The sequence below is a fragment of the Ptiloglossa arizonensis genome, chromosome 1 (assembly GCF_051014685.1).
Source record: "Ptiloglossa arizonensis isolate GNS036 chromosome 1, iyPtiAriz1_principal, whole genome shotgun sequence".
Taxonomy (NCBI): Eukaryota; Metazoa; Arthropoda; class Insecta; order Hymenoptera; family Colletidae; genus Ptiloglossa; species Ptiloglossa arizonensis.
The window spans coordinates 28,490,991-28,508,962 of NC_135048.1; the positions used below are offsets into that span (position 1 = coordinate 28,490,991).

The 17,972-nt window shown below is 45.1% G+C and overlaps 1 protein-coding gene across 1 annotated transcript; it reads right to left on the reverse strand.

Annotated features, from left to right (window-relative positions):
- Nucleotides 1-1,220: 1,220 nt before the first annotated feature.
- LOC143147866 (uncharacterized) lies at nt 1,221-17,519 on the reverse strand. The gene is made up of 7 exons (XM_076313551.1): nt 16,966-17,519; nt 15,603-16,287; nt 13,175-13,726; nt 10,579-10,704; nt 5,574-5,709; nt 4,383-4,614; nt 1,221-2,150 (listed from the first exon to the last, which is right to left on the reverse strand). Exons 1-7 carry the CDS (start codon nt 17,511-17,513, stop codon nt 2,057-2,059), a joined length of 2,373 nt encoding a protein of 790 aa, XP_076169666.1. The 5' UTR covers nt 17,514-17,519; the 3' UTR covers nt 1,221-2,056.
- Nucleotides 17,520-17,972: the final 453 nt, after the last annotated feature.

Below are 17,972 nucleotides of genomic sequence, written 5' to 3' on the forward strand. Positions count from 1 at the left end.
ATCGCCAACGATTCGAGATCGTCGTTGCTTGAAATTACAAATAAATAGAAACAAAGGAACGGGGATAGGAACGAAAGGTTGTTGTTTCCGAAGGATGTGGTCCCGCGAGCGTCGGTGATTTTTTAGACATCGATTCTCTCACCGATTAGAAAATACGCGAAGTGGCAAATTTCCGATGTCGAGGCTGACGAGACCCGAATGGAAACTCGGTCGGTAATGATTGTCGACGCCATGGCGCTCGTGTCGTCAAAAACGCAAATACGCTGGCACGCTCGATAATGTTTCTTGCTGTTTTGTTTATATATATATATATTTATATATACTAACAGAACTGAGAGACACTTCTTCAGGGGCAATTCTACGTGCCGAAAGAAGGAAAAAATCACTTACCATTTTGCAATCCCACGCTTCGTTTTCGAGGCATGGTCGATTAATGTGTACAGATTCGACTTCCACACTGCATTGTTTACAACTCGTAAAGCTGAAACCGCAAACACACACACACACGCACACACACATGTTTTACTTCTGTTTTAACCACCCACGAGTCACGTGTATACGATTTAACCTAAATTTAACCACTTGCGGGTCGTACTTGATAGTCAAATTTTCAAGCATCAACGAAGCAAATCGTTTATGTCGCGCAATTTCACTTATAAAAGCACACTCTGTCGCACATATCGATGAATCGTAACCCTTGCACGCAACACATACGCTACGGATGTTTTTCTTTTCGTCCTTGTAGAATCGATTACACGTAGAACGCGGCACGATTACGTTCCATTCATCCGATAGCTAATTTCTCGATTTTCTCACACTCGACGAAGAAAAAAAACTTTACAAATAACAAATTAGAGAATGCGTTCCGCGAGACGGTTCTTATCGTTTCCATTGTTGAAAGTATACTGACTTAGAAACCGTGCTCGCGCACTTCTCGTTGCCCTCTACGATACATCGAAGAAATATTCTCGACCGTATCGATAATCAAAGGACACAAGAAAGTGTAAACAGTTGAGAAACGTGGGGAGTCAGCTCGGTCTTCGAGGTTAGGTCAATCGCGTGTAAGATTTATGACGGTGGAGGTTCGAATTTCGCCTTGTGTGTCTGTTCTGGTCATTGTCGCTGCTAAACTGCACAGCGGACACTGACTTAACCCAGACGCTGTTACATGATCTCCCGAGAAGAAAAGTTATAAAATAGATGTGCTAGCGGAGCGAAACCTAGAGTCCATTTCTGACCCTAGCCATAAATTGTACATACGAGTGACCGATACCTGGTGTCTCGTATCACTTACCGACCTCCCACGTTTCACAATTCTGTGCAATTAAAATACATCGAAACTTGAAATATCGAAGACGAGAAAAAAAAGGCCTCGTAGAATTTTTTCTGAAATTCGTTACCGTTACATTGCAATCGAAAGCAACACCTGAGTGAAGGGTTATTGAAATAAAATTCATTATCCATTATTTACTGTGCTATATATAGATTAGAATTAATAACCGCCAAGATGAGCTTTTACACCATTCTGTACATTTTCATATGGTACAATAAAGACGTAAATATTATTAAACTTGATTTGCGAACGAATATCGAGAATCCAGCGTTCTACCGTAAACATAATTCTACAATGACGAAGATAAATAACTCACACTATTGTACGATCGTAGTAATAAACGTGTTTAAAACGATCAAATACGATGGGCGCGCGAAGGATTGTTAAAACCAGTGCAAACGCGTGCTAAGATCCACGGAGGTGCATTCAAGGTGTGTTCTCAGCGTACCGCGCATCTAGCGAATGACGTTGCGCGCGCAGCGGTTCGAGATTTGAACAGCGCGCCCCGGAAGTCGCGCCCGTAAACTTTAATCACTCGTATCTCGAAAACGAAGCACCCGATCGCAAAACGGCAAGAGACATTTTTCGCCTAATTCGGCGCGTAGAATCGACTCGAAGGAAGTATCCGTTTTTCTTTCTGTTTTTTTTTTCTTTTTTCTGAACACGCTGCACATTCTCTCCTTCTCGTTCCGATTCTCGTTCATGGCATCGCAATCCTCACTCTTACGTCCTCTCGGCTTGAATCGCCGTCGTAGAAGTTATAACCGAGATCAGGTCGCCGCTGGACTGACTAGCGATTGGCTCTAGTGGTGGCACGCTGGAAACAGAATCGACCGATTAATATTCGATCGGGAATCCCCCCGAACCGCGTGTTCGTGCGAAATTAACCTTTAAATGCATATTTAAGTTGCATATTTAGTTGCAGAACCGTATTTATTTTTAATATGCGACATATTAATTTGTAACATATACCTAAATATCATTAAACGCTAACGACACGTTTCTCACTCGCCACTGAATCTCTACAACAAATGTTTGTCAATTTTAATCAATTTACCAGCTAATATTTATTTATTATCAAGAGTGAAACTATGTTTTCAATTTTATTCGCAACGTTTGAAAAGAAACCGCATTTAAGGGTCGATATTCAACTTTCACGTGTCGACTGTCAACGATTCAAAATACAAACATTCTAAAACACATGGTTTTCCGTTATCGAATTATAATCGACACACTTAAACAAAATCAGAAGTAAAGACGCTGGAATCCTAATGTTCGTGTAAATTAATATTCCTTTTTTAATAATAACTAAATAGAAGATTGTACATTACATTTAGAAAATATTGTAACGTTTAATCGTGTTTCTTTTTTTTTTTAGATTGCATCTTTTTCATTCTCCAACCAAATTGACCATCGACTTCCAACTTACGAGAACTGTGAATTTTCGATTTGTTCTCGGTATATTATTTTTCTCAAGAACCCTAGTCAAAGACTTGTGTGTACTTGGAAATATATGAATGGAGTACTTTCTTGAAGATAGGGGGAGAGATTATTACGAGATTGGAAAGAGTAGATTTTGACTAGTTTTTATTAACTTCTGTATATATACATATGCACAGAATGAGGAAATATTGGACCATTTTGGACACTTTGCTTGCCTGTTATTATCTTTAAATTATTATTTTTCTCAAGAGCTCTGGTTAAAGAATTGAGTGTACTTGGACATTTCTGTAGATCAGACATTTCTCTTTAATCAGTCAAAGAGAACTTAATAACAGGCAATCGAAGTGTCCAAAATGGCCCAATATTTTCTTGCACTATGCATATGTATATATACAGAAGTTAATAAAAACTGGTCAAAATCTACTCTTTCCAATCTTATGCAAGGGTGGTCTGACGGTTGAGATTGTTTCCGATTCTATCGGTGAATATCATCGACCACAATTCGAAAACGGTAAATATCGTCGATGACAATTCGAAAACGTTCAATTTTCGAATTATCCTCGTACATTTCCGTCGATCAATCGACGCGAGGGTCACGAAGACTTACATAAGGGTGGTCTAACGTTTGAGATTATTTCTAATTCTATCAGTGAACATCGTCGACCACAATTCGAAAATGGTGAATATCATCGACGACAATTCGAAAACGTTCAATTTTCGAATTATCCTCGTACATTTCCGTCGATCAATCGACGCGAGGTTCACGAAGACTTACATAAGGGTGGTCTGACGTTTGAGATTATTTCAAATTCTCTCGAATATCGTCGACCACAATTCGAAAATGGTGAATATCATCGACGACAATTCGAAAACGTTCAATTTTCGAATTATCCTCGTACATTTCCGTCGATGAATCGACGCGAGGGTCGCGAAGACTTACGTAAGGGTGGTCTGACGTTTGAGATTATTTCAAATTCTCTCGAATATCGTCGACCACAATTCGAAAACGGTGAATATCGTCGATGACAATTCGAAAACGTTCAATTTTCGAATTATCCTCGTACATTTCCGTCGATCAATCGACGCGAGGGTCACGAAGACTTACATAAGGGTGGTCTAACGTTTGAGATTATTTCTAATTCTATCAGTGAACATCGTCGACCACAATTCGAAAATGGTGAATATCATCGACGACAATTCGAAAACGTTCAATTTTCGAATTATCCTCGTACATTTCCGTCGATGAATCGACGCGAGGGTCACGAAGACTTACATAAGGGTGGTCTAACGTTTGAGATTATTTCTAATTCTATCAGTGAACATCGTCGACCACAATTCGAAAATGGTGAATATCATCGACGACAATTCGAAAACGTTCAATTTTCGAATTATCCTCGTACATTTCCGTCGATCAATCGACGCGAGGTTCACGAAGACTTACATAAGGGTGGTCTGACGTTTGAGATTATTTCAAATTCTCTCGAATATCGTCGACCACAATTCGAAAATGGTGAATATCATCGACGACAATTCGAAAACGTTCAATTTTCGAATTATCCTCGTACATTTCCGTCGATGAATCGACGCGAGGGTCGCGAAGACTTACGTAAGGGTGGTCTGACGGTTGAGAACGGCGGCGGTAGGTAATGCGAGGGGCGAGTGCGCGTGCCCCAATTGCGCCGTGGTCGGTGTACCTACAGGCGGACGTCTCTCCTCGGACCCACCGTTCCCTCCCTCGCTCCCGCTCCCGCTCTCGCTCCCAGTCCCGGTCCCGACACCGACCCCGCCCCCGTTACCGCTGCCACCGGTCCCGTACATGTTCAACTGCAGCGAGTCCACTGGAACGTGAAAAAAAAAAACACACACACACACACAGACCGCGATCGGTCGATTACGAGTGCCATTTTTTCCCTACCCCCCCTACCCCGTACCCCGTCACACACACGCGAACCACCCGCAAAAAATTCCTCATTTCTCTCATCTTTCCGCTCGCTTCCATCGTCTCTTACTCTCGTTCGACCACTCCGCGCGACTGGTGGCTCGTACCAGCGGATTTCCCCCGTCAGTGGTCCCTTATCTATATCTGGCATCTAACACGCGCGAATCGTCAACCACTGTTTGCTTTACGGTCTTCACCGGCGGACTTTGGTCCCGATTCGCGATTCTAATTGCGATCCAAGGACGACGACGCAGCACTGTGAGATCCGTGGCGTCGATACCGTCACCTGTTGCGCCGCTCGAATCTCGAGAAAGGGATAACAACCGACTTCACGTGGCAAAAAAACGATTCGAGTTTCGATAATGGAACTTGAATGTTGTCTCCTGACCCATCGTATTCGTTCGACCTCATCGACACAGATCCACTCGTTTCTCGGTCTGGACGACCGTACCGTTTCGTTAGTAATTGGAAACGATTCGAAAAGGAATTATCGAGTTTCTTAAGACGTAGGGCTTTTGCAAAAATGGCGTTCGTAAATTCCACAAAACGCGAAATTCGCATTTCGATGAATTTATTCGAAAAGGAAAATATGTTTCTTTAATTTTTGAAGTAAAAAAAACGGTTTTTGTAGGTAACTGATGTGCATCGATTCGGTGAATGGAACACGGGGTCGGGGAGGAACCCGGGTCGCGCGACCCGAAAAACGACCCGAAAAACGACTCGTCCGTGTCTGTAGGTACACCCGAGCCGATTTATCGTACCACGTGACCGCTGAGCAAGGCGTCGGAGTGATGCGAAACAACGTGAAAGACGACGAAAGAAAGAACTGAATGACAAACTTGCTCACCGAAGACTCACCGAGTAAGTTAGACTTAATCTCGGTCTTGTACACGCCGCTGGGCCCCGCTGAACCCCCACTCATCCCCGTGTGATTCTTCGGCTTCCTCTTCCTCGTCTGTATCCCCTCCTTCTTCATGCTGAGCGGCCTGTTCACCTGTTATGGGAACAGAACGGGAGAACGGAATTTAGAGTTTCGATAGAGGTCTCCCCGCGTTTAATTAAATTGGTAACGTCAGATAAGACGAGCCAGTTGAACTTGCCGCGCGGTATCGACGCTCACGATCGCGATCCACGAAGCGCGATAACGTTCACGAAACGAAAAACTTCCGAAACGGTCAACGAGTCACCGTACTTGATACTTCATATTTGACAGTAACGGGAATCCAGAGTTATTGGACGTTTTTCACGATGAAGTTATACCTCGGACGCAGACATCGTCTTATCGCGTAACGAATGCTGAATGAAACGTGGTTAGAACGGAATAAAGCTACGACACGGGGTATATAGACACATAGGGCTCGTATCGCGGTGAACGCGTTGAACGAATGATGATCTCGAAGAATTTGATTCAAACACTCCCGGTCTCACTATTCAAATACCACGGATATGTAGATAGAAGTGAACAAATACTCGAATAGACAAATATTCGGACGGTTACACAAGGAGGTAAACATTCGGATAGTCAAGTATTCGAATAGTCAAATATTCGAGTAGCACTCAAGTAGTCAAATATTTGAGTGGCATTCGAATACTCTAATATTCAAGTAACATTCGTACATTCAAGTATCATTCGAATAGTTAAATATTTGAGCATCATTCGAATACTCGAATATTCGAGTAATATTCGTATATTCGAGTAGCACTCGAGTAGTCAAATATTCGAATGGCATTCGAATACTCGAATATTCGAGTAACATTCGTAAATTCGAGTACCATTCGAATAATTAAATATTCGAATAGCACTCGAATAGTTAAATATTCGAGTAACATTTGAATACTCGAATATTCAAGTAATATTCGTATATTCGAGTACCACTCGAATAGACAAATACTCGAGTAGCGTTCGAAACGTCGTACCCATTCAACGTAAAGAAACTTGAACGAAACAGGTCTGCTCGTAACCCAACCCACGTAAACGAGGAAGCAATTTTTAAAAGAACCACGGAAGTCGAAGAACTTGATTTACGCACTCTGCGTCATACTGTTCAAATACCACTCCAGACGTCGGTGAACGAAAAACACTCGAGTGTACGAGTATTCGAGTACCGTTCGAATAGTTGAGTTTCTCGAACTTTCGACGTTCACCGAGTACACGTACGGTCGACGAACACGGTGAAAAAATTCGACGAGTACTTCCCAGCTCTAGTCGCGAGTCGAGTATTCGAATACCGTTCGAATAGTCCAGTTTCTCGAACTTTTGATATTCATCGAGTACACGTATTCACAACGAGCACGGTGAAAAAATTCGACAAGTAATTCCCGGCTCTAGTCGCGAGTCGAGTATTCGAGTACCGTTCGAATAATTCAATTTCTCGAACTTTCGACGTTCATCGAGTACACGTACGGTTGACGAGCACGGTGAAAAAATTCGAATAGTTCCCAGCTCTAGTCGCGAGTCAAGTATTCGAGTACCAAATAGTCGAGTTTCTCGAACTTTCGACGTTCACCGAGTACACGTACGGTCGACGAGCACGGTGAAAAAATTCGACAAGTAGTTCCCGGCTCTAGTCGCGAGTCGTGATCCCGGTTACGGAGCAGCACAAACACCGGAGGTTCGTTGTTTGTTTTCCGCGCGGCGGAGAGCCGTGCCGACGGCACACAGAGAAACGAGAGCGCGTAAGCGTTGCGTTCGCTCGCTCGCTCGCTCGCTCACGCACGCGGAGAAAGAACACAGGTGAAACCGTTTCAACGTTTCTTACGTTCTCGGAAAATACCATCGCGAGAGAGGCTCGACCGTCTCTGTTTGCGGCCCGACGCCGCATTCCACCGCGTCCTTCGACGAACACAGCGAATCTGGTTCGCGCGGCATCGAGTGGCCACTGTCGTCCTCGTCATCGTCGTCCTCGTCGTCGTCGCGACGCGCTATCGTCGCTATCGTGTGCACGCATTACCGTAGATTCCTAGACGGTTTGGTGCCACGAGTAGTTATCTACCGCGTCCGAAAATTCACCTTCGTCCGCGCGCGTGGCCCGCGAAAATATACGTTCGTCACGGGGACAAATCGGAGGACGTGCCGTTGGACGACAGTTGTACAAACATAGGACCGCCTCTGTGACGCGACGCGACGCTCGCGAGGTGAATCGATCCGTGAGACACCGGCGATGAAACGAGCCTGAAACTCATCTTCGTCTATTCGTCGCTTCTCCGCGCTCAGAACTGTCGCACCGCTTCGCACGAGCCCGAGTTCTGCTTATCTAGACGCGTGGGTCGCGTTTATTATACTTTGCACCGTATGCTAATTCTCACTTTGGGGACACTGCCCCGGAGCACACGCAATAAACGACTTATCTATTTATCTAAACGGAGCGACATCGGTACATCGAGACCTCGATTATTACGCGTGAGCCCTGCTCCGTGCAACGAAGCAGTGGAACTAGTGTATCTAGAGATGAAAGGAACGGACACCGAACACGGTGGAGATATAATGTGCGAGTAGTTTCGATTGGATGTATTCTAAATGGAGTACCAGTAGAGTAGAAGCTTCATTGATTTCACGAGAGCTTGCTTCGTTGCACTGTCTTGGCAAATATGAGAATTGAGGGTATGAATAGAAGGAACAAAAAATGTTGAGTATAGCTAGTGGAGGCATAGTGTGCAAGCAAAGATGCTCTTTCGATTGAATATGTCTTAAATGGAGTACCAGTAAAGTAGAACCTCCATTGATTTCAGGAGAGCTTGCTTCGTTGCACTGTCTTGGTAGATATAAGGATTGAAGTTTACAATAGAAGCTTAGAAGGAGCAAACAATAGTGGGTATAGCTAGTGGAGGCATAGTGTGCAAGTAAAGATGCTCTTTCGATTGAATATGCCTTAAGTAAAGTAGAACCTCCACTGATTTCACGAGAGCTTGCTTCGTTGCACTGTTTTGGCAAATATGAGGATTGAAGCTATGAATAGAAGGAACAAATAATGTTGAGTATAGCTAGTGAAGGCATAGTGTGCAAGCGAAGATGCTCTTTCGATTGAATATGCCTTAAGTAAAGTAGAACCTCCATTGATTTCACGAGAGCTTGCTTCGTTGTAATCTTGGTAGATACGAGGATTGAAGCTTAGAATAGAAAGAGCAAACAATAGTGGGTATATCTAGTGGAGGCATAGTGTGCTAGCAAAGATGCTCTTTCGATTGAATATGTCTTAACTGAAGTACCAGTAAAGTAGAACCTCCATTGATTTCACGAAAGCTTGCTTCGTTGTACTGTCTTGGTAGATATAAGGATTGAAGCTTACAATAGAAGCTTAGAAGGAGCAAACAATAGTGAGTATAGCTAGTGGAGACATAGTGTGCAAGTAAAGATGCTCTTTCGATTGAATATGTCTTAACTGAAGTACCAGTAAAGTAGAACCTCCATTGATTTCACGAGAGCTTGCTTCGTTGCATTACCTTAGTAGATATAAGGATTGAAGCTTAGAATAAAAGGAGGAAACAATAGTGGGTATATCTTGTGGAGGCATAGTGTGCAAGTGAAGATGTTCTTTCGATTGAGTATATTCTTAATGAAGTACCGATGAAATAAGAACCTCGATTATTTCACGAGAATCACCTTCGTTGCATTGCCTTGACAAATATGAGATCTGAGGATAAAGATGAAGGTAGTGACCATAGCTAAAGGAGATACACTATTGCAAGTGGGGCTCCTTCTCTTTGGATTGGTCATATCCGAAATGGAGCGACACCCAGTAGAATAGAACCTCGATCATTGCGCGAGAGCCTTCGTTACATTGCAGTAATAAGTGGGAGGAGTAAAGTTAAAGATGGAAGTAACACTGACCACAGCTAGTGTGGACATACCACGCAAGTGGAGATCCTTCTATTCCAACTGAATCGACGAGTCAGAGAAAAGTACAATCTCAACAACCACGTTTTGAGATGTTTGAAAATCTTGAGTGTTGCACTGATTGAACTTAAGAAACTACACGAAATATGGCTATAGTTAGAGTATTTATTTTGCACTGTTCTCGATCTCAACGTGTAGTTCAACGCATTTTATACGGTTGATTTTGATTTTTGAACTATTCTTTGACTCGTCTATTCAATTGGTTGAATCGATTACTGCACGAATCTCAATCGTTTCAGGACTCTTCAGTCCAAATTTCCCCTCAATAATCGAGATTCAACGAAATTATATTTTAAGTAAAGTAATTACTTCATTAGTGTCGTTCGACCCGACTCAACGACCCTTTTGCAACATCTCCGACCCGGCGACCCGTTTTCGATATCCCTGACCCAGTGACGCTTTTGGAACATCCATGACTCGACGTCCCATTTGCAATATGCCCGACCCTACGACCCTTCTGGAACATCCCCGACCCGACGACCCATTTGCAATATTCATGACCCGGTAACTCTTTTGGAACATCCCTGATTCAACGTCCCGTTTGCGATATCCTCGACCCGACGACCCTTTTAGAACATCCCCGACCCGACGACCCTTTTAGAACATCCCCGACCCGACGACCCTTTTAGAACATCCCCGACCCGACGACTCATTTGCAATATCCCCGACTTAACTACCCTTTTGGAACATCCCCGACCCGGTGACTCTTTTGGAACATCCCCGACCCGACGACCCGTTTGCAATATCCCCGACCCGACGATCCTTTTGGAACATCCCCGACCCGACGACCCATTTCCAATATCCCCGACTCAATTACCCTTTTGGAACATCCCCGATCCGACGACCCATTTTCAATATACCAGACCCGACGACCCTTTTGGAACATCCCCGACCCGACGATCCATTTGCAATATACCAGACTCGACGACCCTTTTGGAACATCTCCGACCCGACGCGCCCCAGACTCACGTTGTGCAGCTTGAAGTAGAGGCCACAGGCGTTGCAGACTGGCTCGCCATTGTTGTTTCGCCGCCAGAGGGTCGTGTTGCTCGTCCTGCAATTCGCACACTGTACTCCTGTCCTTCTTACGCCCGTCTGAAATGATCGAACCACGAGCTCGTGAACGTGTCACCACCTTCTCTGTTCTCAATGCAAACACTCGAATCTTATTAGCTAGCCACTGACATTCTTTCTGCATTGAAAGCACGTCATTTTTCCTATGTCGTTGCTTTCCTTCGATAAAGTCATAAGAATTATAATTCACGGTTTCTTTTTTTTACAGTCACTTTTCCTGTTCTTAACCGACACAATTACGTTCAAAGACAAACATACCTATTCATACTATCTCATTCATAGCAAATTGCAAGTAACATAAATTATTCCTCGTGACGTTATTTTACACGTCAATTTACTTATAATTTTCAATGAAAATCAATTGCAATATATTCAATAAATAACAAAAATAACAAAAATATATTCCTGTCGTTACATGCTCTCAATTTTCACATCCTTTCTTTTCAGATTCGACGGACAAAATTACGGTAAAAGTAACCATATTCGTTACGATTTATTCGAACGAATTTTCATTTAAAAAACAGTTCTCGAAATTTCCAAAATCTTACTATTGATCTCCTACTATAAATCAATCTATTTGATCTCGAGAGTCACGGCGCGTGCGAATTTCGTCCGGGTTTTTGAAATGTTGCTCCGACAAAAAAAGTGTTTCGTTCGGCCGCGGCAAGGTGCGCGTAATCGAAAGCGCGAAAGTGGAAGCGTTTGCGGCGAAGAAACCGGAGCAAACAACCGCCTGTAATTCTCGGCGCGATTGTTTGCCCGGTTACAGGACAGATAACGCGTTCTCGCCTTTCCATTTTTCGCGCGCGTACAAAAAGTGGGGAGCCGCAGCGAGTGGGGGGTGGGGGGAGGAGAAGAGGGGCGGGGAGAACGAGGAACGAAGAATGCGAGAGAAGAGAGCCGAGAAGTAGAATAGGTTGTTCGATACCGAGTGTCCCCGACGCGTCACCTCGGGAATTAACTAACTTTAATCTGACACACACATTGTATAATTGCCGTCGTGGATACGTGTTTTTTTACCCCAACGCTCCGATCGAAGCGCGAGCTATAACGCGAACGCTTGTTTTCGTGTTTTCTGAGAAATTGGAGCATCGAGCGACGCGTCGCGAATATTTTGGATCGCGCTGTTTCGCGCTACGGCTGGAGAAACTCGTGCAGAGAACTCCCGAGATCTGCAGAGTGCCAAGACAGTTGGCGCTTTCGATCGTGGGACGGTAAGAATTTTGTGTCGACGTGATGGAATCTTTGTTGGAGCTTACGTCTTTGGACGTTATGATTTTGCACGCTACGCCACTGGATCCTAGATTTCTCAATCTTGGGTGTCTGGAGCCTATACCTTTGAATGCTACATCTTTAAACTTTACGTCTTTGGATCTTATACCTTTGGATCCTAGATCTTTGTACCCTACACCTTTGCATCCTATATCTTTGAAGTCTACATCTTTGGACTCTACATCTTTGAACTCTACACTTTGGATCCTACATTTTTGAACTCTACAACTTTGGATCCTACATGTTTGAACTCTACACCTTTGGATCCTACATCTTTGGATCCTACATCTTTGGACCCTACATCCTTGAACTCTACACCTTTGGATCCTACATCTTTGGACCCTACATCTTTGAACTCTACAACTTTGGATCCTACATTTTTGAACTCTACATCTTTGGACCCTACATCCTTGAACTCTACACCTTTGGATCCTACATCTTTGGACCCTACATCTTTGAACTCTACAACTTTGGATCCTACATTTTTGAACTCTACAACTTTGGATCCTACATGTTTGAACTCTACACCTTTGGATCCAACATCTTTGGACCCTACATCTTGGAACTCTACATCTTTGGACCCTACATCCTTGAACTCTACATCTTTGAACTCTACACCTTTGGATCCTAAATCTTTGGACCCTACATCTTTGAACTCTACATCTTTGGACCCTACATCTTTGAACTCTACATCTTTGAACTCTTCATCTTTGAACTGTACACCTTTGGATCCTACATCTTTCAACTTTACAACTTTGAACTGTACACCTGTGGACCCTACATTTTTGAACTCTACATCTTTGGATCCTACATCTTTGGATCCTACATTCTTGAACTCTACATCTTTGAACTCTACACCTTTGAACCCTACATCTTTGAACTCTTCATCTTTGAACTCTAGACCTTTAAATCCTACATCTTTGGACCCTACATCTTTAAATTCTACATTTTTGAACCCTACATCTTTGGACTTTACATATTTGAACCCTACATCATCGAGCCTCTACATCATTCAATCTATCACTTTAAAACCTACACCTTTGGACTTTGCATTTTTGAATTCTACACCTTCGAACACTTTGGACTACGGATCCTTGACCCGACCAAACCTCTATCGCGCAGCGAGGAGCAGTTGTATCGCTCAACGGACCGCAAACTTGACGAGATCATCGTCATTTCATCCCAACTCCAACTCTACACAAATGGTAGACTGAATTACCTGAGCTACAGGTTGCTTCGGTTTGCCACATCTCATGACTGATCGGTTCATTCCGTTTACTTTGGTATAGAGGCAATTGTGACAGTAGAAATGGCCCGTATCGTCCCTCCTCCAGATAGTGGTCAGGGTGGAGCAACCAGAGCACTCTTTCGGCTCGGTGGTCACCAGGGTTGCGTCAAAACCTTCCTCGGGCCCGGAGAGTGGTAGGCCTGCCCAAGGTGACGATGTTCCGGTGTTGCTGGATGGCACGCTGTAACCGCCGCCGGAGTACAGCTGCATGTTGGCCGCGTCGCTGACGGAGATGGTCGTCATACCTTGGTAACCCTGGACGCATTCAAACGTAGGAGGGGACGGTGTCCCAGTTGTGGACCAATACTCGCCGGAGGCGGATGGTTTCGCGTACGAATACGAGCCGGTACCACCACCGTACACGGTCATCTGAGACCCGGGTGAGCCAGGCTGCTCGTAGTGGATTGAGACACTGCGCGAAGCTCCCAAAGATGAGGCCAGAGTAGGATCTCCTTTGATGTACGCGCTCCCGGGTGGATCCACCTGTAGAGTGTTTAAGGAGGATCGAATGAATCCATTGAAATTGGAAAATATGTAAAATGGTATACACAATGATTTGAAATCACTTCTAAGTTACTCGCAACTCAGTTCTGATAACCTTAGAGTACTGTACTTGTATCGTTGGATGTAACAAGTCTGGGGATCAGTAGACCCAATTGTTATCTGTGCTACTGAAATTAAGAGGGTCCTAGACTAGATAATTAGATCCTAGGGTCCTGGATTTTTGAATCTTAGGTCTCTAGACCCTATATCTTTGAATGCTATATGTTTGAATGCTATATCTTTTACTGCTATATCTTTGAATGCTATATCTTTGAATGCTATAACTTTGAATGCTATATCTTTGAATGCTATATCTTTGAATGCTATATGTTTGAATGCTATATCTTTGAATGCTATAACTTTGACTGCTATATGTTTGACTGCTATATCTATGAATGCTATATCTTTTACTGCTATATCTTTGAATGCTATATCTTTGAATGCTATATCTTTGAATGCTATATCTTTGAATGCTTTATCTTTGAGTGCTATATGTTTGAATGCTATATCTTTGAATGCTATATCTTTGAATGCTATAACTTTGAATGCTATATCTTTGACTGCTATATGTTTGACTGCTATATCTTTGAATGCTATATCTTTGACTGCTATATCTTTGAATGCTATATCTTTGAATGCTATATCTTTGAATGCTCTATCTTTGAATGCTATATCTTTGAATACTATATCTTTGACTGCTATTATCTTTGACTGCTATATCTTTGAATGCTATATCTTTGAATGCTACATCTCTAAACTTTACATCCTTAGATCTGGTCCTTCTGCTTCCTCGACTCGTAGCATCTTCATAATATACTGTTCAATTAGAAATATCATAATAGACATACTGAATGCTCTGGTGTTTTCTTCGTCACCTTGTCGTGTTACGAAGTTAGACACTTGGGACATTTTTGCCCCAGGAACTTTGCGTGGGCAGTCGAATGAAAGCTCGTAGGTTAAATCATAGAAACCTTGGACTCAGGTGAGATACTCTAGGATTAAACAGCACTTTCCACCATCTAGAAATGTCAGTTCGGGATTGCAACACGTTGTGCTCCTGTTGGCAACCCGGATTTTCGGGATCCCGACCTGATATTTGTCGGTTCGGGTCGTGACAGATTCACTGGACGATCAGAGAAATCATTAGACTTATACAAGGTACTCTAGGGTTAGCCAGCTCTCTCTACTACCTACAAATATCAGTTGGGGGTTGCTACAAGTGGTGTACCCATTGGAAACCCGGGTTTTCGGGATCACAACCCGATATTTCTCCGTTCGGGTCGTGACAGAATCACTGAACGATCAGAGAAATCATAGAAGCATTCGACTTGTACAAAGTACTGTAGGGTTAGTCAGTTCTCTCTACTATTTACAAATATCAGTTGGGGGTTGCTACAAGTAATTGGAAACCCGGGTTATCGGGATCTCAACCCGATATTTCTCAGTACGGGTCGTAACAGAATCACTGCACGATCAGAGAAATCATAAATGCATTGGACTTGTACAAGGTACTCTAGGGTTAGTCAGCTCTTTCTATTACCTACAAATATCAGTTGGGGGTTGCTACAAATAGTTGGAAACCCGGGTTATCGGGATCTCGACCCGATATTCCTCGGTTAGGGTTGTGACAGATTCACTGGACGATCAGAGGAAACATTGGACTTGTACAAGCTACTCTAAAGTTGATCAGCTCTCTCTACTACCTACAAATATCAGTTGGGGGCTACAAGTAGCCAGAAACCCGGGTTCCCTTGATCCCGAACCCAATACATCCCGATCCAGGCCGTGTTACCCCCGACGTGAAAATATTACTCACCCCGCCGACGCGTGAAGCCAGTTGAGCGGGTGTCGGATAGGTGAGGATCAGCTGATCCCCGGACTTGGCGTACGTGTAGGTGGGTGCCTGTTGGAACGTTTCGCTTCCGGAGATGTACTGTGCGTATTGTACAGTCTGCGACGGCGGGATCGCGACCGTCTCCAGGGTGGTGTAGGTGCTGGACACCTTGATGTTCTCCGAAGCGGCCGCAGCGGCGAAACGCTCCGCGCATGCCGCCGCCGCGGCCGCGTTAGCCGCGTCCGTCTCGTACTTGATACCAGCTCCAGCTGCGTCCGTGTAACCGGTGACCAGGTGATGCTGCGGCTGAGCTGATTGTTGCTGATTGCCCGCGCCACGTATACCGTCACTGATCGGCGGTGAGTAAGGAGGAACCGGTGACTCGAGCTGAACACTCGCCGCGGTTGTCGCAGCATTCGCTCTGGACACCATCGAGCCAGCCTCGTACTCCTCGTTGCTGACCAGCACCGGTGAACTCTGATGATACTGAGCTCGGCTCGATCCGGTCCCACCGCTCGACTGTCCCCCCTCACGTGGACTATACCTCTGCTGGGTAGCTGTCGCCGATGTTGCTCGCCTCTCTTGCTCCCTTCTCAGCTGCTGAGCGTCCGTCGCGTAACCGTACATGCTCTCAGCGTCTGGTCTCTCGGTGCCCGTGGCTTCGTACCTTCGTCAGAAAAACGGAACCGGATGATCGTTCGTCTCGATAGTCGCGAATTTTGCATCTACGAAATTTTAGGACCGATTTCTTTCAGAGAGTACTCTTTGAATCAGCGACCCGTTATTGTTGTCAATCGATGACACGTGAGACCTCGATTCGCGCAATGTTGAATGAGTTTGATCACGCCCGTTTGGAAGCAGTTATTGGTCAAACCTCGTGACACTATTTACGCGATCACGAGTGAAACCATACGAGAAGCTAGCACAAATATTTCGATGTTTCATCAATCTAGTCCTGAAACTTCGTAGACGTGGCATATGTGACGTATCACACTTGAAGCAACGAGTGACGAAAATATGCAACAGTGCTGGTGAGTAGGGGTGCACGGGACCTCGAAGTCACGGGTTTCGGTCGAATCGGGTCGGAGCCTCGACCCGAACCCAACAACACCCGACTCGGTGGAACTTAACGTTTTGGGGATCGCATACTCCCCTATCGATGACTTCTGGAATCGTGTTTACACATTCGTGCGAATGATACTCTTTGTCACCTGGTGCTCGACTCTCCAACACTTTCCACCTACTTTCTGCCTACTTTTCTTCTTCGTGTTCCCGTGCTCGGGTACAACCGTTGACAAATAAACGAAACCCACCACGTGAGGTCGAAATCGTTCGGAGAACTCACCTCGTTTGTTCCTTGACGGTCAGCGTACTGTTGGGGTCGACGGTGTCCGGTATCTCGACCTGCACCTCCTGACCATTGGCCAGATAAAGGACCCGTTGCTCGCTGGAACGATGTTGCTGAACGTCCGCGTCCGCCTGGGTGATCTGTACGAAATGCTGCGAGGTCTGTTGGCCAGCTTGATCTTGTTCTTCTTCTTGATACACGCGCGGTCGAGATTGCCGATGTTGATGCTGTTGCTCGACCGACGGATGCTGGAGATGATGATGATGATGAGGGTGTTGATGGTGGTGCTGATGATGGTGTTGCGGCTCGAGTTGAAGATTGCCGGATATGACGCCGGGGTCGGGCGAGTCGGGCTCCGGTTCCTGAACGGACTCGGTTATCTGTCCGGCTGTCGTGATGGTGCGCACGTGTCTCCTGGTCGTGATCACCGTTCGGGGACTCTCGGCCGGTTGTTCCTCGGTCGCTGTCATCCTGGGCGAACCTTCCTCAGCACGGCTGTCCTCCCACTCGCGTTTGATATCTCGCTTTACCAGCGTCTCCTTCATCGCGTCCTGGAATAGGATTTTCCTTGGTCGAAACGGTCACGTAGCTTCCAGGAGGCACTAGTTTTCCCTCGATCGAGTCGCGAACGGGTCGTAACGGGTCGTAACGGGTCGCACTGTGTCGTATCGATTCGAAACGGGTCTTAACGGGTCGCAACGACTCGAAACGCGCCGTACCGGGTCGTATCGACTCGAAACTGGTCGCACCAGGTCGTATCGACTCGAAACGGGTCGTAACGAGTCGCACCGGGTCGTATCGACTCGAAACAGGTCGTAACGGGTCGCACCGGGTCTTATCGACTCGAAATGGATCACAACGTATCGTACCGAATCGTATCGACTGGAAACGGGTCGGAACAGGTCGTATCGACTTGAAACAGGTCTTAACTGGTCGCACCAGGTCGTATCGACTCGAAACGGGTCGTAACGAGTCGCACCGGGTCGTATCGACTCGAAACAGGT